At 34.4% G+C, this 19,062-nt stretch overlaps 1 protein-coding gene across 9 annotated transcripts; it reads left to right on the top strand.

Moving 5' to 3' along the window:
- The first annotated feature begins 2,007 nt into the window (after positions 1–2,007).
- GATB (GLU-ADT subunit B) lies at positions 2,008–18,435 on the top strand. Of its 9 annotated transcripts, none has more exons than XR_016059150.1 (8): positions 2,008–3,006; positions 3,961–4,170; positions 11,929–12,069; positions 12,676–12,879; positions 14,366–14,541; positions 14,781–14,849; positions 15,845–15,961; positions 17,840–18,435. XR_016059150.1 is itself a non-coding variant. In XM_020673601.2 (8 exons), the coding sequence occupies exons 1-8, from the start codon at positions 2,380–2,382 to the stop codon at positions 17,915–17,917; spliced, it is 1,644 nt and encodes a 547-aa protein (XP_020529260.1). In that variant the 5' UTR covers positions 2,008–2,379; the 3' UTR covers positions 17,918–18,435. The 9 variants fall into 9 exon arrangements, 6 of the variants coding, with proteins under 6 accessions (XP_020529260.1, XP_006854350.1, XP_088727869.1 ...); XR_016059149.1 differs by lacking the exon at positions 17,840–18,435 and adding an exon at positions 16,158–16,319; XM_020673601.2 differs by having other exon boundaries at positions 14,344–14,541.
- The last annotated feature ends 627 nt before the right edge of the window (positions 18,436–19,062 follow it).

Here is a 19,062-nt window from a genome sequence, read left to right as displayed (position 1 = left end):
TACTAGATTCTAAGTTCATGATGTACTTTAGAAAAGGAGAAATGAATAAAAAAAAGCATGATTTAAATAAGAGAGAGTTAAGGTTGAGGCCCTAATCAATCAAATTAAAACACACATCAAAAATTCGTTAGAAGAGTTTGTTTCGATGCCCAAAAATTATCAAATCGATTATCTTGATCTCAAGATGTATAGACATGAAAAAAAACGGATTTTAAGTATTGGAAATAGTGCATCTCGTAATGCATGTTGTAGACCGTAAATTTTCAAGATTATCAAGAGTTTATAGATCTGCTGGATCTACATTGTTTTAAAACTTTGAATTTTATAATTAGATATGAAAATAAATTTTCATGCTATCACAAAGGTTTCAATATTGAAATAACATCTTTTGATAGTATTTGAAGGTCATCTTACTTTGATTGTTTAGAGCTGCAGCTTTATACAAACCTCACCTTTTAAATAAACGATTGTTCAGAGCTGCAGCTTTATACAAACCTCACCCTTTAAATAAAGGACAAAGAGTGACTGGCCTAATCATGCATAAATCCCTAAATAAAAAATGAATACATTAAGCAGTGTCTTAAAAAAATAGTGACTAGCCTAATCATTGTATGGTGAGAGAGCGGAAGAGAGTACGTATACATCGTAGTACAAAGATTTTGTTTGCATTTTGTAGAGAGGAGCCAGTACGTACACACCGGAGTACAAAGATCTTAATACCGTAATACAATTTAATAGTATTTTTTTAATTTGAATTATTCTTTTTTGGATGAATATTGTCTATGGGACCCGGTTTTGGTGTACAGTGCACATCTCCAAGCCCAAATGATAAGGGGTGCGGGCTTGGATGTACCAAATAATTTCCTTTTTTTTTAAGAGAAAGCTTTATATATTTCCTTACAATATAAAAGTTCTATCTTCCCTTTTATCCAACCCTCTATTTTTGAATGGAGAGCTAATATTATCCCAATCACAATGTCACGGCTTTACACTATTTTATTTTTAATTTTTTTTCTATAAACTATTTTGACACCAAATTTTGAACGCCTATTCCTCTATTAAACTCGCAATAACGAAAAATATTTTCAATAAAATAAAATGATCAAAATATAATCAAAATACCTTTGAAATTTTCAAGGGATATTTTGATCATTATATTTTATCAAAAAAATATTGTTAATATTTTTTATAGGTGCGCCGCAATGAAAAGATGTACGTATCAAATTTCATATTCAGAAAAATTGTATTAAAAAAACTAAAAATAAAATATTTTGAGATGTCGGATCTAAAATCAAACGGTGAGTGGCTCTTTTGATAAAATATGGGCGGCTGGATGGTAAGGGGAGATAGAACTTCTATGTTGTAGGAAAAATATAAAAAGCTTTCATTTTTTTTAATATTCATGGACGCGTAATTTAGTCAAGCTTTCATTTTTTTTTAATATTCATGGATGCGTAATTTAGTCAAGCTTTCATTTTTTTTAATATTCATGGACGCGTAATTTAGTCAAGAAGACTGCCCTGCTCGTTTTTTCGAATAGATTAGGAGTTAGATTATAGTGTTGGGTTGCTACCACCACAAGCTTGGACTTGGACATGCATGTCTATACTTGCTTATAAAGTTTCTAACGATCCTAACATCAAATGTAAATGAATCAGTGAACATTTTTCTTATTTAATTTTAAATAAATTATTAATTCAGACTATTAAGAAAGGGTGCAGTGTGTATAGAGTGGAGGCTTTGAACAATCAAAATAAAGCGTACATTCAAATAATATCGAGAAATATGGTTTTAATTTTTAATATTAAAAATGTTTGTGATAGTCTTAAAATACATTTCTATCTTTAGTTATAAAATTTAAAACTTAAAAATCTATTTGATACTTTAAAATATATTTTTATATTTAATTATAAAATTTTAAGTTTAAAAAATAGTGTTAATTTGAAAAATAAAATATATTTTTATATTTAATTATAAAATTTAAAGCTTAAAAAATAGTGCTAATTTGAAAAATCTTGATTGTTCATACTTCATACAAAATGCACTATTTTCGAAACCTTCAAATCTACTTTTTTTTTTTTATCGTGTGTATGCATCTTGATTGTTCAAGGTTCAGCTCTATATAAACTTTTTCAGAATTTTAATTCCAATTTTAATTGCATCTAAGAGAGAGAGAGAGAGTTCAGTAAACATCGTTTAATCATCCAAAGCTTTTGGCTGTAATTTAGAGAGAGAGATGAGGGAGGGAGGAGAAACATCAATGGCGTTTCCTTGCATTTGGAAATTTTTTGGATTGGTCAAGCCGAAAATTTTTCGTTGCTAGAGAGAGAGAGAGCATTGCTCAACAGCTTGCTTGAGCTCCGACTGGCAGCGTTAGCAATGGCTTCTTCCTCTCTGTTCCTCAGACTCCCCAAATCCACCCTCCTCTTTCTCTCTCCTCTTCCTCTCTCTACCAAACACATCACATCTTTTTGCACCAAACCCAAAACCCAGACCCTTTCTTCTCTCTCTACAAACCCCAGCTCACCTCTCCGCACAAAAACCCAATCTCATGCTCCATTAGAGAACCCAACTCTAGATTATGAACCAGTGATTGGAATAGAGACCCATGTTCAATTATCAACCAAAACCAAGGCATTTTGTGGTTGCCCGTCAAGCTATGGCTCTCAACCCAACACTAGCATATGCCCCATATGCATGGGCTTGCCTGGCTCACTTCCAGTTCTCAACTCGAAAGTCATTGAATTTGCAGTGAAGCTTGGGCTTGCTCTTAATTGTGAGATTTCATTGAGGTCTAAGTTTGACAGGAAGCAGTATTTCTATCCCGACTTGCCGAAGGGGTATCAGATTTCACAGTTTGATGTGCCCATTGCGAGAAATGGGTTCACTGATTTGGACCTCCCTTGTGAGTTTGGGGGTGGGCATAGGAGGTTTGGGATTACCAGGGTCCACATGGAGGAGGACGCTGGAAAGTTAATTCATTCAAGTAATGGTGATTTCTCTCAGGTTCTTCTTCTCACTCTAGGATTTGTGCTGTTTACAGTCCTTAGGTTTCCGATTTTGTTCTCTCTCTCGCTAGAAATGATGTTGTCTGTACTTCTTAGTTTAGTACTTTTGAGTCATATGATTTCTTACATTGATGCTGGTGTTTTTGTTGTTCCTACTTTTGTTAGCATTTGACCTGTTTTAGGATTACATTTCTATGTTAAAAAATTGGAGTTTTGAGATGCATGTTTTGTTACTGTAGTTGTTGATGCTGACCAGTAAATGTTTGAGGTTCAACTATTGTACTCATTACCACTATTTCTGTTGAGTTTTCTTTGAGGGGTCGAACATGGAAATTGTCTTGCTGTTAGAGACTTCTTCTTCCTCTTGATCAGGAATCAATCTAATGTATCTAAATGTTGAAGTTTTATTTTTTTGTATTATTTATTTCCATTATTTCCTTCCTTTAGACCTTGTTCTCCATCTTCTTCCTTTTTTGGTTTCATTCTTACTGGTCCTAGTCCTTTTGTCATTCTTCTTTTATTCAATTTTCTTTTCCCCCTTGTGTGGGCTGGTTGGGGGTTTGGATTGGGGGCTGGTTGGGGTTTGGATATTCATCTTGTTATGTTCTTCTGCTTATTGATCCGTTCGTTGAGATCTGGGAATCCTTCTCATGGGTTTTCCGAATTTGTCAGTTGATATTTGGATGTACTTCTTTTTAGTCTTACTTTCATTATTTTAAATGACCTTTGCATTTCTCTCTAATTAGGAATTTGTAGCAAGCCATTGGCTTCATTTAATTTGAGAGTTTCTTTCATCTACCTGTGGCTGTGCTTATGTACTGTGTGGGTTTCTCTTTTGCTTTCATTTCTTTCTTTGCTTATGTATTATGTCATCATCTTTATGTCAATTATTCTATTTTTTTAGTCCTACTTTTTATGCTTTTTTTTTTCTTCTTCCTTTTCGGTATTACAGGTGGATTTGAACAGGGCTGGGGTGCCCTTGCTTGAGATCGTATCAGAGCCTGATATGAGAAGTGGGATCGAGGCAGCAGAGTATGCAGCAGAGATACAAAGAGTAGTAAGGTATTTAGGAGTGAGCAATGGCAATATGCAGGAAGGCTCACTGCGCTGTGATGTCAATGTCTCAGTCAGGCGCAAAGGGCAGTCAGTTTTTGGAACCAAAGTAAGTAGAATGATGGGGAGAAAGTAATTGAAATTAATTATGATGGTAATAAATCATCACCATAAGAGCCTTTTTCCAACTATTTGGGGTCAATTACACGAAACTTGATCTTCCATTTTGCTCTATCAAGGGCCATACCCTAAAGGAGGCTATAAGCTCTATATTTCTCACTACTTCTAACCATGTTCTTTTGGGCCTACCTTTTGCCCTTTTTGAGCCTTCAACTTGGATTAACTCATATCTCCTAACACGTGCTGTACTTCGTCTACGCTGCACATGGCCAACTTACCTAATTTTACTTTTTCTCATCATATTGCCTATTGGTGCCACGCCTAAGTTCTCATGCATGTATTTATTTCAAATTCTATCCCTTCTTGTCTTGCTTCTAATCCATCTCAACATCCTCATCTAAGCTGCGCTCATCCCATAGGTATATTGTTTATTGACTGCTCAACATTCCACCCCATTAGCAAAGCTGGTCTCATAGCTATCCTATAAAACTTGCCTTTTAACTTCATTGGTATGCGGTGATCACATAAAATTCCGGTTGTACATCTCTACTTCGACCACCCAACTCTAATTCTGTGTGCGACATCTTCCTCAATCTCTCTATTTTCCTCGATTATTGACCCAAGATATCGAAAGTGCGGTCTTTTTGGTATTTCCTGGCTGTCAATCTTAACTACTTTCTCGTCTTTATTCCTATTATTACTGAACTTGCGTTCCATATACTTTGTCATGGTCCGGCTAATTTTAAAACGTTTAGATTCTAGATCATCCCTCAAAAGTTTTAACTTTGTATACACACCATTTCAGGTCTCATCAATCAAAACTATGTCATCTACGAACAACGTGCACCACGATACCTCATCCTGTAGGTTCCTAGTTAAATCGTTCATAACTAAGATAGATAGGTATGGGCTCAATGTCGACCCCTGATGTAGAACTATTGTCATTGAAAACTCATTCGTCCCTCTACTAGTTGTTTGTGCACTAGTTAATGCTCTATCATACATATTTCTCACTAAATCGATGCAGTGGTTGGAGAGTTCTTTCATTTCCAATACCCACCAAGTCAAATCTCGAGGTGCTTTATGATAGGCTTTCTCTATATCAATAAATACTATGTGGAGGTCTTTTCCCTTCAACCTAGACTTCTCAATTAGTTGCTTAACTAGGAAAATAGCTTCGGTTGGTGACCTCCATGGCATAAAACAATTGGTTATCAGATACATTTGTTTCATGCTTTAGTCATTGCTCAATCACTCTCTCTCAGAGCTTCATAGTATGGCTCAAATGCTTGATCCCTCGATGGTTATGGTTAGGAAAAAATATTATTAGAAACATATATATATAATCTTCCCAATGCCTATAGGCGAAAATGAACAGTGATTTTGCCTACCCTCATCACCGTCCAAAGCTCATCGCACAGTCATGATTGTCCAGTAGTGTTTCATTTTTCATTTTTTTTTTACAAATCGGAATGACCTGAAATTTGGAGCGTGTGTACATCTTATATATATATATATATGGAAGATACTACAAAACGCCTATAGGTGAATATGAACAGTGATTTTGCCTACCCTCATCATTGTTCAAAGTTCATCGTACGGTCACAATTGTCTGGTAGTGTTTTATTTTTCATTTTTTTTTCTACAAATTGAAATGATCTGAAATTTGGAGCGTGTGTTTATAAAAAATAGGCGAATTTACGAAATATATCAAATTTTGTTTTTTATTTGAAAGAAATTGACCAAAATATTCCTGCCCAAAAGTTTCAGGGGTATTTTTGTCAAATGTTTTTGCGAAATATTTTTTTTATATTTTTATTAGGTGCACCTCACTAAGATATACACACGTTCGAAATTTCAGGTCATTCCGATTTGTAAAAAAAAACAAAAAACTGAAACACTACCGGCCAATCGTGACCGTGCAATGAACTTTGGACGGTGATAAGGGTAGGCGAAATCACTATTCATTTTCGCCTATAGGTGTTGGGAAGGCTTTTCCATATATATATATATACGCACACACACATACACATACTCACACAATGTAATCATGTTCATCTTCTACATTATAATCTCTATGATGACATCTTGTTCTTTATTATAGCACTCACTATGCAGCCAATTCTTGCTATTCTTCCCTAATTGTAACATTTATTTTGTGATGTTGTTCTTTACTTGCTATTGAGTACACAACTGTTGGATTCCTTATGGTTATGGTTATAGTAATGCAAAAATATTACTAAGAAGTGAAAAAAATCATATGTATGTATGTATGTACGTGTGTCAGTATATGTGTGGTTTGCATTAGTGTGCAACCTTAAACAATCAAAGGCCACACCTCCAAACTTTGTCATAAGATGCATTTTGGTGTCAAATATTTTTAGTATGGCCAAATAATCTATTTTCATCTCTAATTAAAGAAATTTAAACTAAAAAATAGTTCAAATCAAGCAGATCTATAAGTGCATGAAAATCTTTAAAATGGATGGTCCGATAAAGTGTTGCAAAATGTACTATTTTTGGGATTTGAAGTCTTTTTTGTCCCCATATTATACATCTCAATGTAGAGATGATCAATTAGATGGTTTTCCAACATCAAAATAGCCTATTCCGATGGATTTTCGGCATGCACCTTAATTCTCCAATAAAAGGTGATAACCTCATACATATTAATACATATATAATACATTTGTACATACATACATACATGCATACATACATATGTACATACATACATACATACGTATACATATGTACATACACACATACATACTACATACATATGAACATTCAAACATACACACATATATGTATGCATGTTACATACTTCACTATGTAAACATGTTAATCTTTTACATTATGTGCATATATATATATATATCTATATATATATATATATATTGCTATGTAAACATATATATATATATATTACTATGTAAACAAATATGATCACCATGTAATCATGTTTGTGTTCTGCATTATGTGTAACTACAAATATAATCTCCATGATGACGTCTTGTTCTTTATTATAGCACTTAGTCTTGCTATTCTTTCCTAAATGTAAAATTTGCTTTGTGATGTTTTTCTTTTTTTCTATTGAATACACACCTGCTGGATTCCTTAAGGTTATTATGTAATTTAACCTTGACAAACCCTTGCAAAACACTGCAGTACAGCACCTACACATTCCTACTTGACAAACCCTTGTAAGCTGCCTCTAGCTCCTCCTGTCTTGTATTTCATTCTTGTTTCACATTCATCCCTCATAATGCTATTGCCAATGTGTGTGTGTGTGTCTTGTGATGTTTTTCTTTATTTGCTATTGAATATACACCTGTTAGATTGTATGAGTGCGTGTGTCCCGTGATTTGACATTTGTTTTGTGATATTGAATACACACCTGCTGGATTCCTTATGGTTATGGTTAGGTAAAAATATTAAGGGAAAATTCATGTTGTGTTACCTGATGGTTGAGAAACCCATGTAATTTATCCTTGACAAGCCCAAATAAAACTCTGCAGTACAACACCTATAGATTCCTACTTGACAAAACCATGCAAGCTGCCTCTAGCTGCTCCTGTCTTGCATTTCATTCTTGTTTCACATTCTTCCATCATAATGCTATTACCAACTTTAATTTTTGAAATGATCTTATATATTTGGGAAGAATGGGCATTGAATATGTCTCGGACTTTTGCATTTACATAAACAGGTTGGAGTTTGCATATAATTCTATCAAGATTATTTCCGAGGGAATGTTTTTTTGTAGCAATGGTCATCAAGACTTCATATCGTTTCTTAGCATGCGATCTGATGTCAGTAGCCACTCCTGTTTTAAAAGCTGGACTTGGCTGTGGACTTGGTCATGGCTTGGGCAGCATGTTGAGTCATTTACAGGACCCCGAGTCGGTTTGGTGAGTCAGGCCAAATTGGTGAAAAAAGACATCATTAAATGTACAAAGATACTAAAAAGTTTTTTCAAAAAGTGTGAAACATGACAAAATCAAAGATAATTAGAAAAAAATATGTATATTAAAGAAATAATCGCTCCTTACCCAAAGTCCTCAAGGCTAGTCGAACACTCGTGCTCACCCCTACCTGGTTACTCATTTTCATTCTTATGTCTCCATCGTTTCGTTTGGTGGCCTCATCATCGTCATCATTTCCTCTTCCATCTTCCCTTTGCTCTTCAACTTGTGTTTCTCCCTCAACTTGTGCACCTCGTCCAACTTGCACCTCTTGAGTACCCCATTTCTCTCCTTTCTCTTCTATGGGGCTCAACTTTTCTCCATATACCCCGTTATTGAGAAGTGGCTCCTCCACATCCACTAGCCATTCCTCAGCTGGATCGCCAAGAAATATATGATCCAAATTGATATGTTCATGGTCCTTGGTTTCCCTACCCTGCTGCTCTTTCAAGAGGTTCAAGTTGTAAAGGACATATCTAGCTTTTGTTGCTTGGTAGCAACCTACTTGCTTATTCTTGGCATGTCGATCCACTGGAATGTCATTAGTGTTGCACTCGGCTGAGGAGCAGCTTCTGCGGAGTACCTTGATTGATTGCAATACTTTGTAGGTGTTGTGCCCCATTGCCTTGTAGTTTCTACCATCGTACTGAAAAAGGAGAAGCAAAGGAACTCACAAAAAAGTTGTCTAATGATTATAAAAGAATGTATAGGTGCATAGGGACGTGGGAGATCATCTGGATGTAGGTGAGTGCAAGGCCCGAACAAGTTTTGCTGGGAAATTCTGTTGCACATCCATATTTAGGGAAAGCTGAGTAAAAAATTGAGGTGTAGTGGCCTACACTTGTAGCTTACATAACTCATAAATTCTCAGAGTTGGGAAATTTCTTCACAAAAAATCCTTACCTCCTTAAGATTTTCAATATGCTTCCTTTCATCTCCCTCAAATCTCTTTATGCAATATTTCACTGTCTCTATGATCATAGGGTGAGTTGATTGTCCTGGGCCATAGGAGTACGTGTGGTTCAAGAAGAAACCTAGGTGACATGAACATTTATGAAAACATCCGTTGTTGATTACATGAACCCTCATCAATCATAAACCATAATTAAAATTCCCCTATAGAAGGAATCCCAAAGCAGCTTAATTTTGATGGCTGCTCAATTGATAAGCTTAGTATAGCTAGCTATTGTGGAACATTGGGTAATACCATTCTCAGGGAACTTGTGGGCGCATGGGCCCAATGGTGGTTTGTTTGCTCTGTGTTACATGGAGGATGACATGGGTGGCATGTCTAGCACATCTGAAGCTGACATGGGTGCCATGTCTAGCACGTCTTAGGCATCTAGCACTCCTAGTCAAGAAGCTAGTATGGTTATGAGACCCCCGTACAATTTTTATTTTAAGATTAATATATTATATATAATACTATGTAAAACTCAAAAAATATAATAAAAAATATAAGTTGAAGAAAGCATTAGATAAAATTATTTCCTGTGAATAAATTTGAGAATATTATCTCCATTTTGTTTTTTCAGTTTTCAAAATAAGGCTTCTTTGGATTGCTATTAATAATGAAATTTTCTGTTGCATGACCATTTTTATAGCAGTGTTAGAGTGTTAAATTACTAATTAAGAGGTTGCGGGTTCAAGTCCCCCCCAAATCTTGGTTTGTGTATTTGAACCTACAACCTCTTAAGTAAGTTTAAAACTTCACTGCAACACTCAATGGTATTTCTATCATAGGATGCAAAATTTATCACTAGGAGGAATTGGAAGAAGCATTATTTTGAAAAAATAAAAATGCAGTGATAATATTTTCAAATTGTCTTATGTTTTAGATGAATATTTTTGGGTTGGCTTGGTAGACATTTCAGTTTAGGTGAGGGAGGTCAAGGGTTCGAACCCTTGAAGCTTGTCCCTAAAAACCAAACAAGCTGATGTACCCCTTTTCTTATCATATATAACATATTTATAGAAACTGTTTGTACAAACTTGTCTTAGCCGTATTGGCTTTTTGGCTTGAACTACGAGATATGTAAGACATGGAACTCTAACAAGATATAAGATAGTTTCTGAACATGCAGGGCTTCTATACTTACAACGAGGTATATGAAAATCAATGTTCTTGCTCGTTGTAGAAAACATTAAAGAGATCAAGTACATGGGGCTTCTACAATAAATATGTGATGGTTTCTTTCTTAAAAAAATCATCTCTCTCTCTCTCTCTATAGAAAAAGTAAAAAAAACATAAAAAAGCCTCTTTACAGTTTCTATAGGCGTGGAGCATTAAATGCAGGTAACTGATTTCCAAGAATACTTGGTAATTAAAATAGAATTTTCACTTGTTTAATTGTTTAAAGGTTACTAGTATGCAATAAATGCTAATAGGCAATGCCCCATCTTGGAGGGATTTAAATGGATAAAATTAATAAAGTATCAAATGCTAACATTTGGGGAAAAAAAACTCTTTAAGAAGTAAGGCCATGAACCATTCCATAATAAAACTAGTTGTTCCTGATACCACCTCCTCAATTCCTTCTTCCATAATCTGAGATTGGAGAAGAATATTAGAGATCGCTATAGAGAATGTGGTAAGAAATCCATGATAGAGTGTGACCACAACAACTAAATTTATTATCTTCATGCATAAGGATAATAGATTACCTATTAAAACAGATTCCGAATTATTACAAACCTCCTTTTGCTCCATTGCAATTTCTAGAGTATTATATGATGATCAGACACTTCGAATAAAAGTTCACTCATGTTTAATTGCCAGACCGGACGAGACATACGGAACATGTGTTAAAGCAGCATCTAGGAGTGTCAACAAGTGTCCAAGTATCGACATGTGTTCCAGCCAAAGCAGCAGTGTCAGTGTAACTCTGCCATGGCTGAGGCCAAGTCTCTCTTGACTACGCTTAGGCTCTGTTCTTATTCTTTTGGGTATGATTTGTAGCGGGTATGGGTTGTAGCTATAGGTGGATTCCTTTGGTGTTATTAGCTGCTCTGGCAAAGCGGCTATTTCCCATAAACTGTGGCAGATATTATGGAGGAGATTTTTGTGTTCTTCACAGATGACTGCAAATTCCTTTTTCAATGGAATTAGAGATGACAATGGTGTTGCTGAGTCCTTAACTATATTGGGGTTTTGTAGAGTATCCCTCAGATTGGGAACTGATCATTGCTTAGTTTGAATCTAAGGTTTTATTCTCTCTTTTTTTGTATATCTCAGTCTATTTGAACCTTGCATGATGCATCAATGCATGCCTTTCTTGATTTGCTAATTCCAGATAAAAACGAAATGAAAGCAAAAGGACCTGGCTTAGTTATTGCAAGTCTTGTTCCATTTGACTCGGATGGTTCCTCATAATATACTTAAAAGCCTATGACATTGTGGGTATGATAGTTGTTGAGATCTTGTGGCAGCTATTTTACAGTGATAATTAAGATGTAATCAACCTGGCTTCCATAACCTTGTTTTACCTCATTATTGTTTACCTTCTATTATTTATAGAAACATTGCTATTATGCTATTCTTTTTCGCGAATACGGAATATTCTTTCTTTTCACTCAACTTTCTTTCGTCTAACCCAAAAATATGGATTTTCCACTGTTCAATGTACCATATGCTTTTTTTTGTTAGTGCAGAAGATATCTTGTCTCCATCTAATATTCATTCTTCTTAAACATTGTTCCTCGTCTCCTTCACTCAAGTGCCTTCACTAATGTTTATATCTGATATCTGTGTTTATTATTATGTTTTTTTGTATCACCAGGTTGAGATAAAGAATATGAATTCATTCTCAGCTATGCATAGAGCAATTGATTTTGAAATCTCAAGACAAGTTTCTCTTCTAAAGGAAGGTAAAAGCGACGAGGTTATACAAGAAACCCGACTTTGGGAGGAAGGAGCTCAGGTTTGAACTTTATTCTAAATATATTTTCTTAGAAAAGAATACAATAAAATCATTTACCTCTAGTACAATGAGGTCACAACCACCCTTGGCTGTTGGATATGAAAATTAACAGCTGGGGTTGTGTCAAAATTCAAACGGAAAATTTTTGAACTTGGTCACATACCCTAAGCTGTTGGATTCTCATCTGACAACTAGGGTTATTGTGACGTCTTTCTACCAAAGGTGCCTGTTATATAATATTTATTTTCCATAGCAGTGCACACCCAACTTTTGGTCTGGTTTTTCCGCTCCAACTTTTGGTCTGGTTTTTCACCCTACTACTTTTATCCTTTTTGGCATCTCGGAATTTGATATATCACATACCTCTTAAAAGTGTTTGACCTCTGTCCTCTACTTGATTTATTTTACTTTGTTTCTGATTTGACATGTCTAATACCATGATTACCTCTCCCTATATAGTTCATCCTTTTGAAGCACCTCTGAATTTGACATCTACCAAGATTAATATTTCTCTCTTTGCTTAATTTTACTTGTTATTGCACCTCTAAACTTCTCTTTACTTAATTTTACTTGTTATTGCACCTCCAAACTTGACTTATCTATCAGAGAACAGTTACAATGAGGAAAAAGGAGGGGTTAGCTGATTACAGATACTTTCCTGAGCCAGATCTTCCGGAAGTGATTCTTACTGAGGAATATGTTAACAGCCTGGGCTCTGGATTACCAGAACTTCCGGAAATGAAGCGTAGGCGTTATGAAAAAATGGGGTTGAGCATGCAGGATGTTCTTTTTCTTGCAGATGACTTCAATGTAAGGCTTTAGATAGGATCTGTTACTGTGTTAATTTCCTGCTATAAAGAAGATGGCATTGGGTTTTGAAAAGAATTATTCCAAACATGGAAAAATGAATAATGTTGGCTCACATAAATTGAGGGCCATTGGTTCTTGAAAATGATCATATTTTACTTAAATTTTTAAAAATAATGTCAAAATTGTCATTGACACTTTCTGGAAGGGAGTTCATTCCTTGGTTATAGAAACCTCATGTCGGGTCACTGTTTTACATCTCAAGAGCTGGGTTATTTTGAAGTGGGGGGTTTGAGCGGATATCCTACCTGTTCTAGTATGGTGTTAAATATGTACAGTTTAATATACAAGGGTGGAAATGCAAGGAGCTCTCTCGAGCTCACTATATACAAGTGTCTTCACTACAAAACTTGAAATGTTACACACTAAAAGCTCTCAGTGTTAGGAGACCAAACCCATCTTTTGTATATAAGAATCTCATTGTTATTCCTTGGAAGTGGTATGTGAGTATATGGGATGCAATTTGGGATTTTTCATGTGATTTCCTTAATTGATGCTTGAATGGATTGGTTTCGATTCTTTACAACCTCCGATTTCTTTCTTGCCAAGTCATCCATATTATGGTACGCAGAGAGACTTTCCAGAATTTATCAAATAACTTGTCCAAGCATTTCTTTTTTTGGAAGCAATTTGCTTTGAGCTTTATAAGGCCGACCACTGCATAAGCCGCTGGTGGAGAAAGCTCTTCGAGCTTCCCTTCATTCGTTGCTAAGCCAAGGTCCCTAGTTTCCGAGTCAGCCCGCACTTATTTGAAGAATCCTGCACCCATAGGCATATGGCCGGGCAGGCCTTTTTGGTGTTTGGCTATGTTTGAAGTCAATATAGTAGAACGAGTCAAGTTGCATGAACTTTGAATTTACCTACAGTGTGGGGGATGGCTGATAATGATATACCAATATTTTTACTATTGTTTCCAGCAATCCACTCAGTTTTTAACAGTGTTATCGCAAGCCTCCTTTGGAACACGGTTTAGACTATATGGGGGGCGAACTGATTTTTGGAGACTATCAGAAGTTCCATTGATTTCCTCAAATTTAGTTAACCAATAAAAAAAGATAAAAAATCTTGAACTTGTAAATCTCTTGAGACGTTTTAAATTTGATAAGACTGCAATACCAATAATATATTTGTTGTTTCTGAGTTTCGTTAAAGGAAAGTACTCTATTACTGAGTGGACTATGGAATACTATCAGTCTATTGAGGTCATTTCAAATAATGGGTGGTAACTTAATTCGGTTCTGGTGAGTCCGCCTCATTCTTTGTCAGATTCCAGCATCTCACTGGAGTGATGACCACAATAGACAAAGATTTCCAGGGTTTATTTAACTGCAGTATACTTTCTTTAATGAAGAATTCTTATGTCTCTCAACTGTGACAGGTTTCAAATTTCTTTACTGAATGTATCAGGTCGCGGATTTTTTTGATGCAGCTGTGGGGCATGGTGCTGACGTGAAGCTGGCTGCTAATTGGGTTATGAGTGACATTGCTGCTTATTTGAAAAATGAGAAGCTATCGATAACTGAAATCAAATTGACTCCTATGGAGCTTGCTGAATTGATAGCATCCATAAAAAATGGGACTATAAATGGGAAGATTGGAAAAGAGGTGATCTCCACCGCTGAGTTATATTACTTTTGGTTTTTGTGATAATTTCAGGCTGAGTTATTTCGTTCTTCAGAATATTGTAAAAATTTATTGATTGTTTTGGTCTTTTGCATTTTATCCTATTTGGTTTGCATAATCCTTGCTAAGATTTGTTTATGCATGCCTTAATAGTGCTTGTAATGTGCTCAAGTTGACATGTGGGTCGTCTTCTGGCTTTTTCATTTTCTTATAATCTCCAGATACTTTTTGAACTGATAGCAAATGGGGGGACAGTCGGGGCAATGATAGAAGAAAAAGATCTGGTTCAGGCAAGTGTAATCCCTTGTCATCTACGAATTTGGATGGTTTGCTTATTTGACTTTTGACATTGATTCTGTGGCAACTCTTTAGTGGAAGACATGAATATAGTACTTGGGTTGGAATTGTCCCATAATTATTGCATGTAACAATAGACCCATGGGAGTAGGAATTGCCAAAAGCATAATTCTACAAGAATTTGTGTGTACATGCACACAAATAAAACTTACGTTTCAGAACTCTGAAAGTTAGACTAGCATAGCTCAGGTCATCAAGCTTTTTCGCTTGTAATCTATACTGTTGGAAAATGTGGTATATGTGTTGTAGCACATATACCACACTTTAACAAGAAGCTCATAGAGTTCTCAAGATGCGATTTCCTATGAAAATTCTAACAATTCTAAGATTTAAGTCCCTTCAGATACTAATAAAATCTTGATGTCCTCAAGAAATTGGGACTTCAATAGAAATTGACTTTCTAAATTCTAGGACTTCTATTAAATATCAATTTTCCTCTCTCTCTCTCTCTCTCTCTCTCGCTCTCTCATGCATATACACATTCGTGCATCACTCGTCGAGAACTAGTTATTAGAGTAAATACCATAGGATAGGCATCTTTTCTATTTGTAATGGTGAACTCATTCTGTCTTATTGCTGTTTTCTATACCCATTTCTACCTACAACAGAAATCATTTGTCAAGGGGAAACAGGTAGATTTTGACCTAGTCAGAGCTAACTGATTCAATTCCTGAGAGTCTTCTTTTTTCTCAGTTTCCCTGGGAGTTGTTAACTTGGGTTCAATGTCAGTGCTAATACTCTGGGAAGACTGGTTTGGATTTTCTAATTGAACTGGGATTCCCACGGCCCTTGCGAGAGAGAGAGAGAGAGAGAGAGAGAGAGAGAGAGGAGGACACAAACCAGGTTTTCATTGCATTGATCTTTAGTAATTTAGTTTCTTTCTTAATTTGGTGACTTCTAATCACATTTTATTATAATTTAACAACAGATTATGGACCCTAACGTGATTGAAGCCATGATAGATAAAGCTCTAGCGGAGAATCCTAAGCAGCTTGAACAATACCGTGGAGGGAAAACAAAGTTGCAGGGATTCTTTGCAGGCCAGGTATGGAAACTCACCACGTGTTTTGGGTCTATCAGTTTTACTTACAGCTTAATAGTTTCTGATGCATTGAAACTAAGAGATTTCTGCTTTGTGAATGAGTAGTTACGTTATGTATAAATTTTTGTTTAATTCTTTAATATAGGAAGACAAAATGATAATTTGTAGATTCTTATACCAACTCTCTGGTTGTTATCAGGTAATGAAGGTTTCAAAAGGGAAAGCAAACCCTGTTCTTTTGAATAAGCTTCTCTTGGAGAAATTGAATGCCAAGAGCTGATAAATATTCCCCAATTGTTATTTAAATTTTTTACTGTTTCATCTTTTAATTATCAATAAATTATTCTCTCTCTCTCTAAAATGCAGAAAGAAAAGTGGGAAATTAAATCCGCCATCTTTTTAGTCCTCTCACAAGCAAAAATCAGCCAACAAATATTATTATTTATTTATTAAAAACTATCAAAATACCTATAAGAAATGAATTATTTAACATTTAATGTATTGTTGTTGTTGTTATTATTAAATTATTATTATTGTCAATACAAATTTGCATATCAAGTCACAAAATATATATATAGATAATTAATGTATGGATTTGATATTTTGTAAAAAAAAAAAAAAAAAAAAAAAATTTTTTTGCAGAAAGAACGAAGGAAAATATAATCGGGGCTAATGGTCCCAAATTTTTAAACTCAGGGGGTGCCACCGATTTTGATGAACTCAAGGGGTATGGATGGAAATTCCGGAAATGGGTAGAGGGCATTTTCCCAACTTTAATTATAGCAGTAAGGATATTATTTATGAAGCTGAATTATAGGACTTTTTATCATAAAACTGTAACTAAATTTCTCCCGTATTTGATGCTTGATATCGAACAAATTTGGATGTAAAAGAACAATGTCCTATAATGTTGGAGGATATTTTAGTTTTATGGTTTGATTGAAGGACACGGTTTTGATGCGGCAAAATATAGGTTTTAAATATAATTTGATCCTAATTTTTAGAGAATATGTAATCTTTAACCTGAAGATCATGACTGTGAAAAAAATAAATAAATTTAAAACTAAAAATAGTAATTGTATTAAGAAAATATTTGTACTGTTAGTTACACGTTTTTAGATGCACCACCTTTTGGCATATGGATGCTCTATAAGGCTTTATACCTTTTGGACGGTTTATTGTAGAAATGCAATACAACATAATTTTTTTTAATTTTCTTTTATTGAATGTGTTTGTAATAAATTTTTAAGTTAGTAGATATGTGTTTAAATTTTTTTTAATTTTTTTTTATTGAATGTGTTTGATATCTGATATACTAAAGCGGAAATAAATATTTTTTTCACATTTGGATAGAACATAGTAATAAAGTAGTTAAAAGTAGCTACTGTGAGTTTACCTCTCAAAATTGCTGCTAAAAATAGCTACTGTGAATTTACTCTCAAAAACGTTAAAAATCTCTCAATCAAATTCATGTTTGTGAGACTACTTATGCATGAGCAGACTTTTATGTATGAGCAGACTATCTCTTATGTATGAGCAGACTATCTTCATCACATCACATTACATCATCATCATGTCACGTTACATCAGTCTTCATTTCCTCTCTGGAGAGTTTGTTGTCATCACATCACTGTCTTCCTTTCTTGAGAGTTTGTTGTCATCACATCACTGTCTTCACTATTTCTACTTCGTATAACAAAAGTGTCTTCACCATTTCTGCTTCTTGCAAGAAAAATCACTGTCAAACATGAAAAAATATAGCATTGTTTACCATTTAGAAACAATATAGCATTGTTCACAATTTAAAAACAATATGACATTGGTCACAATTTAATCTCCTTTAATGGTAGTCCTTTTCTTGATTCTTGATTGACTCACCAGTTGATGAGAAAGAGAGATAGCAAAGGAGTTTTACACCGGTTGATGAGAAAGAGAAGTAGCAATGGAGTTTTACAGTGATAGTGAGAGAGAGATGGAGCAATCTGAGGTTATTCGAGTGAAAAAGACAGAATTAGGAGGAGGGAGGTTAATGGAATGTGATAAGTCTAGATCAAAGGAGACGTGGGGAACAGATGGAGAGAGAATGGGGTTGTGCTGTGAGGACGGTTGGTTGGAAATGGAAATGCAACAAGAACATAGAGACATAACAGCGCTTAAAGAGAGAAGAAAAGGAGAGAGAGGGGTTGATTTTCAGTTTAAAAGGGAGGCACGGGCTGTAATTTAAGATTGAAGAGAGAGAGAGCCGGTTGAATTTCTATGGTTTGATTGGAGCATCTATTTTATTTATTTAATGGTTTTGAAGTTTATAACATTGAAGAAAGAGAGAGATGAGAATTTTTAAAAGGTGATGAGGACGGGTTATATTATTAGAATAGAAAAATGAAGGTAGACTAGGAATTCTTTACAAAGAGAACATTTTGTTGTGAAATTGGATGGGCTTTAGAAAGAGAGTGACGGGCTGGTTTTTTAGAGTTTGATTCGAATATTTGGTTCTTTTTAAGTTTGATTCGAATATTTGTTTTCTTTGTCTTACGTATTATGCAGCTATTCTTGGTTTTTTTTTTTTTTTAATATGCATTTTTCTTTGGATTTTGAGAATACTGGCTTTTGAATATACATCTTTCTTTGGATTTTGAGAATATTAGACGTAAAAAATCTTTGGATTTTGAGAATACTAGACGTACAAATCTTAAATGTATTAAGCATAAAAATGATTTATAATAATTTAATTTTAATTTAAAATAAAAGAATAACAAATAAATATGGGTTGAACACAATGTGATCAAGAAAATAGATGAGATTCTAAATAATTTTTTTAGAAAATTTTTCTCTCATTAAATTTATAATTTTTTTATTAAAACATTATTTTTCAAAGCTATAAAATACGACAGTGTAAAGCAATTTTGAAAAAAATTAAATTATTTATTTTTGTTTAGACATAAATATTAGCTAACTTTAAATTTGTTTATGCATCTAGGAAAAGAAATAGAATAACATTCAATGACAAATAATATAATATAATAAAAATGAAATACTGAAGAAAAAAAATAGAATTATATTCAATTATAATAATATAATCAAAATAAAAATAACACAAGATAAAT

This window comes from Amborella trichopoda, chromosome 7 (genome assembly GCF_054954075.1).
Source record: "Amborella trichopoda isolate Santa Cruz 75 chromosome 7, AtrichopodaSantaCruz75HAP2 v2.0, whole genome shotgun sequence".
Lineage (NCBI taxonomy): Eukaryota > Viridiplantae > Streptophyta > Magnoliopsida > Amborellales > Amborellaceae > Amborella > Amborella trichopoda.
This window is presented reverse-complemented; position numbering and strand designations above follow the sequence as displayed.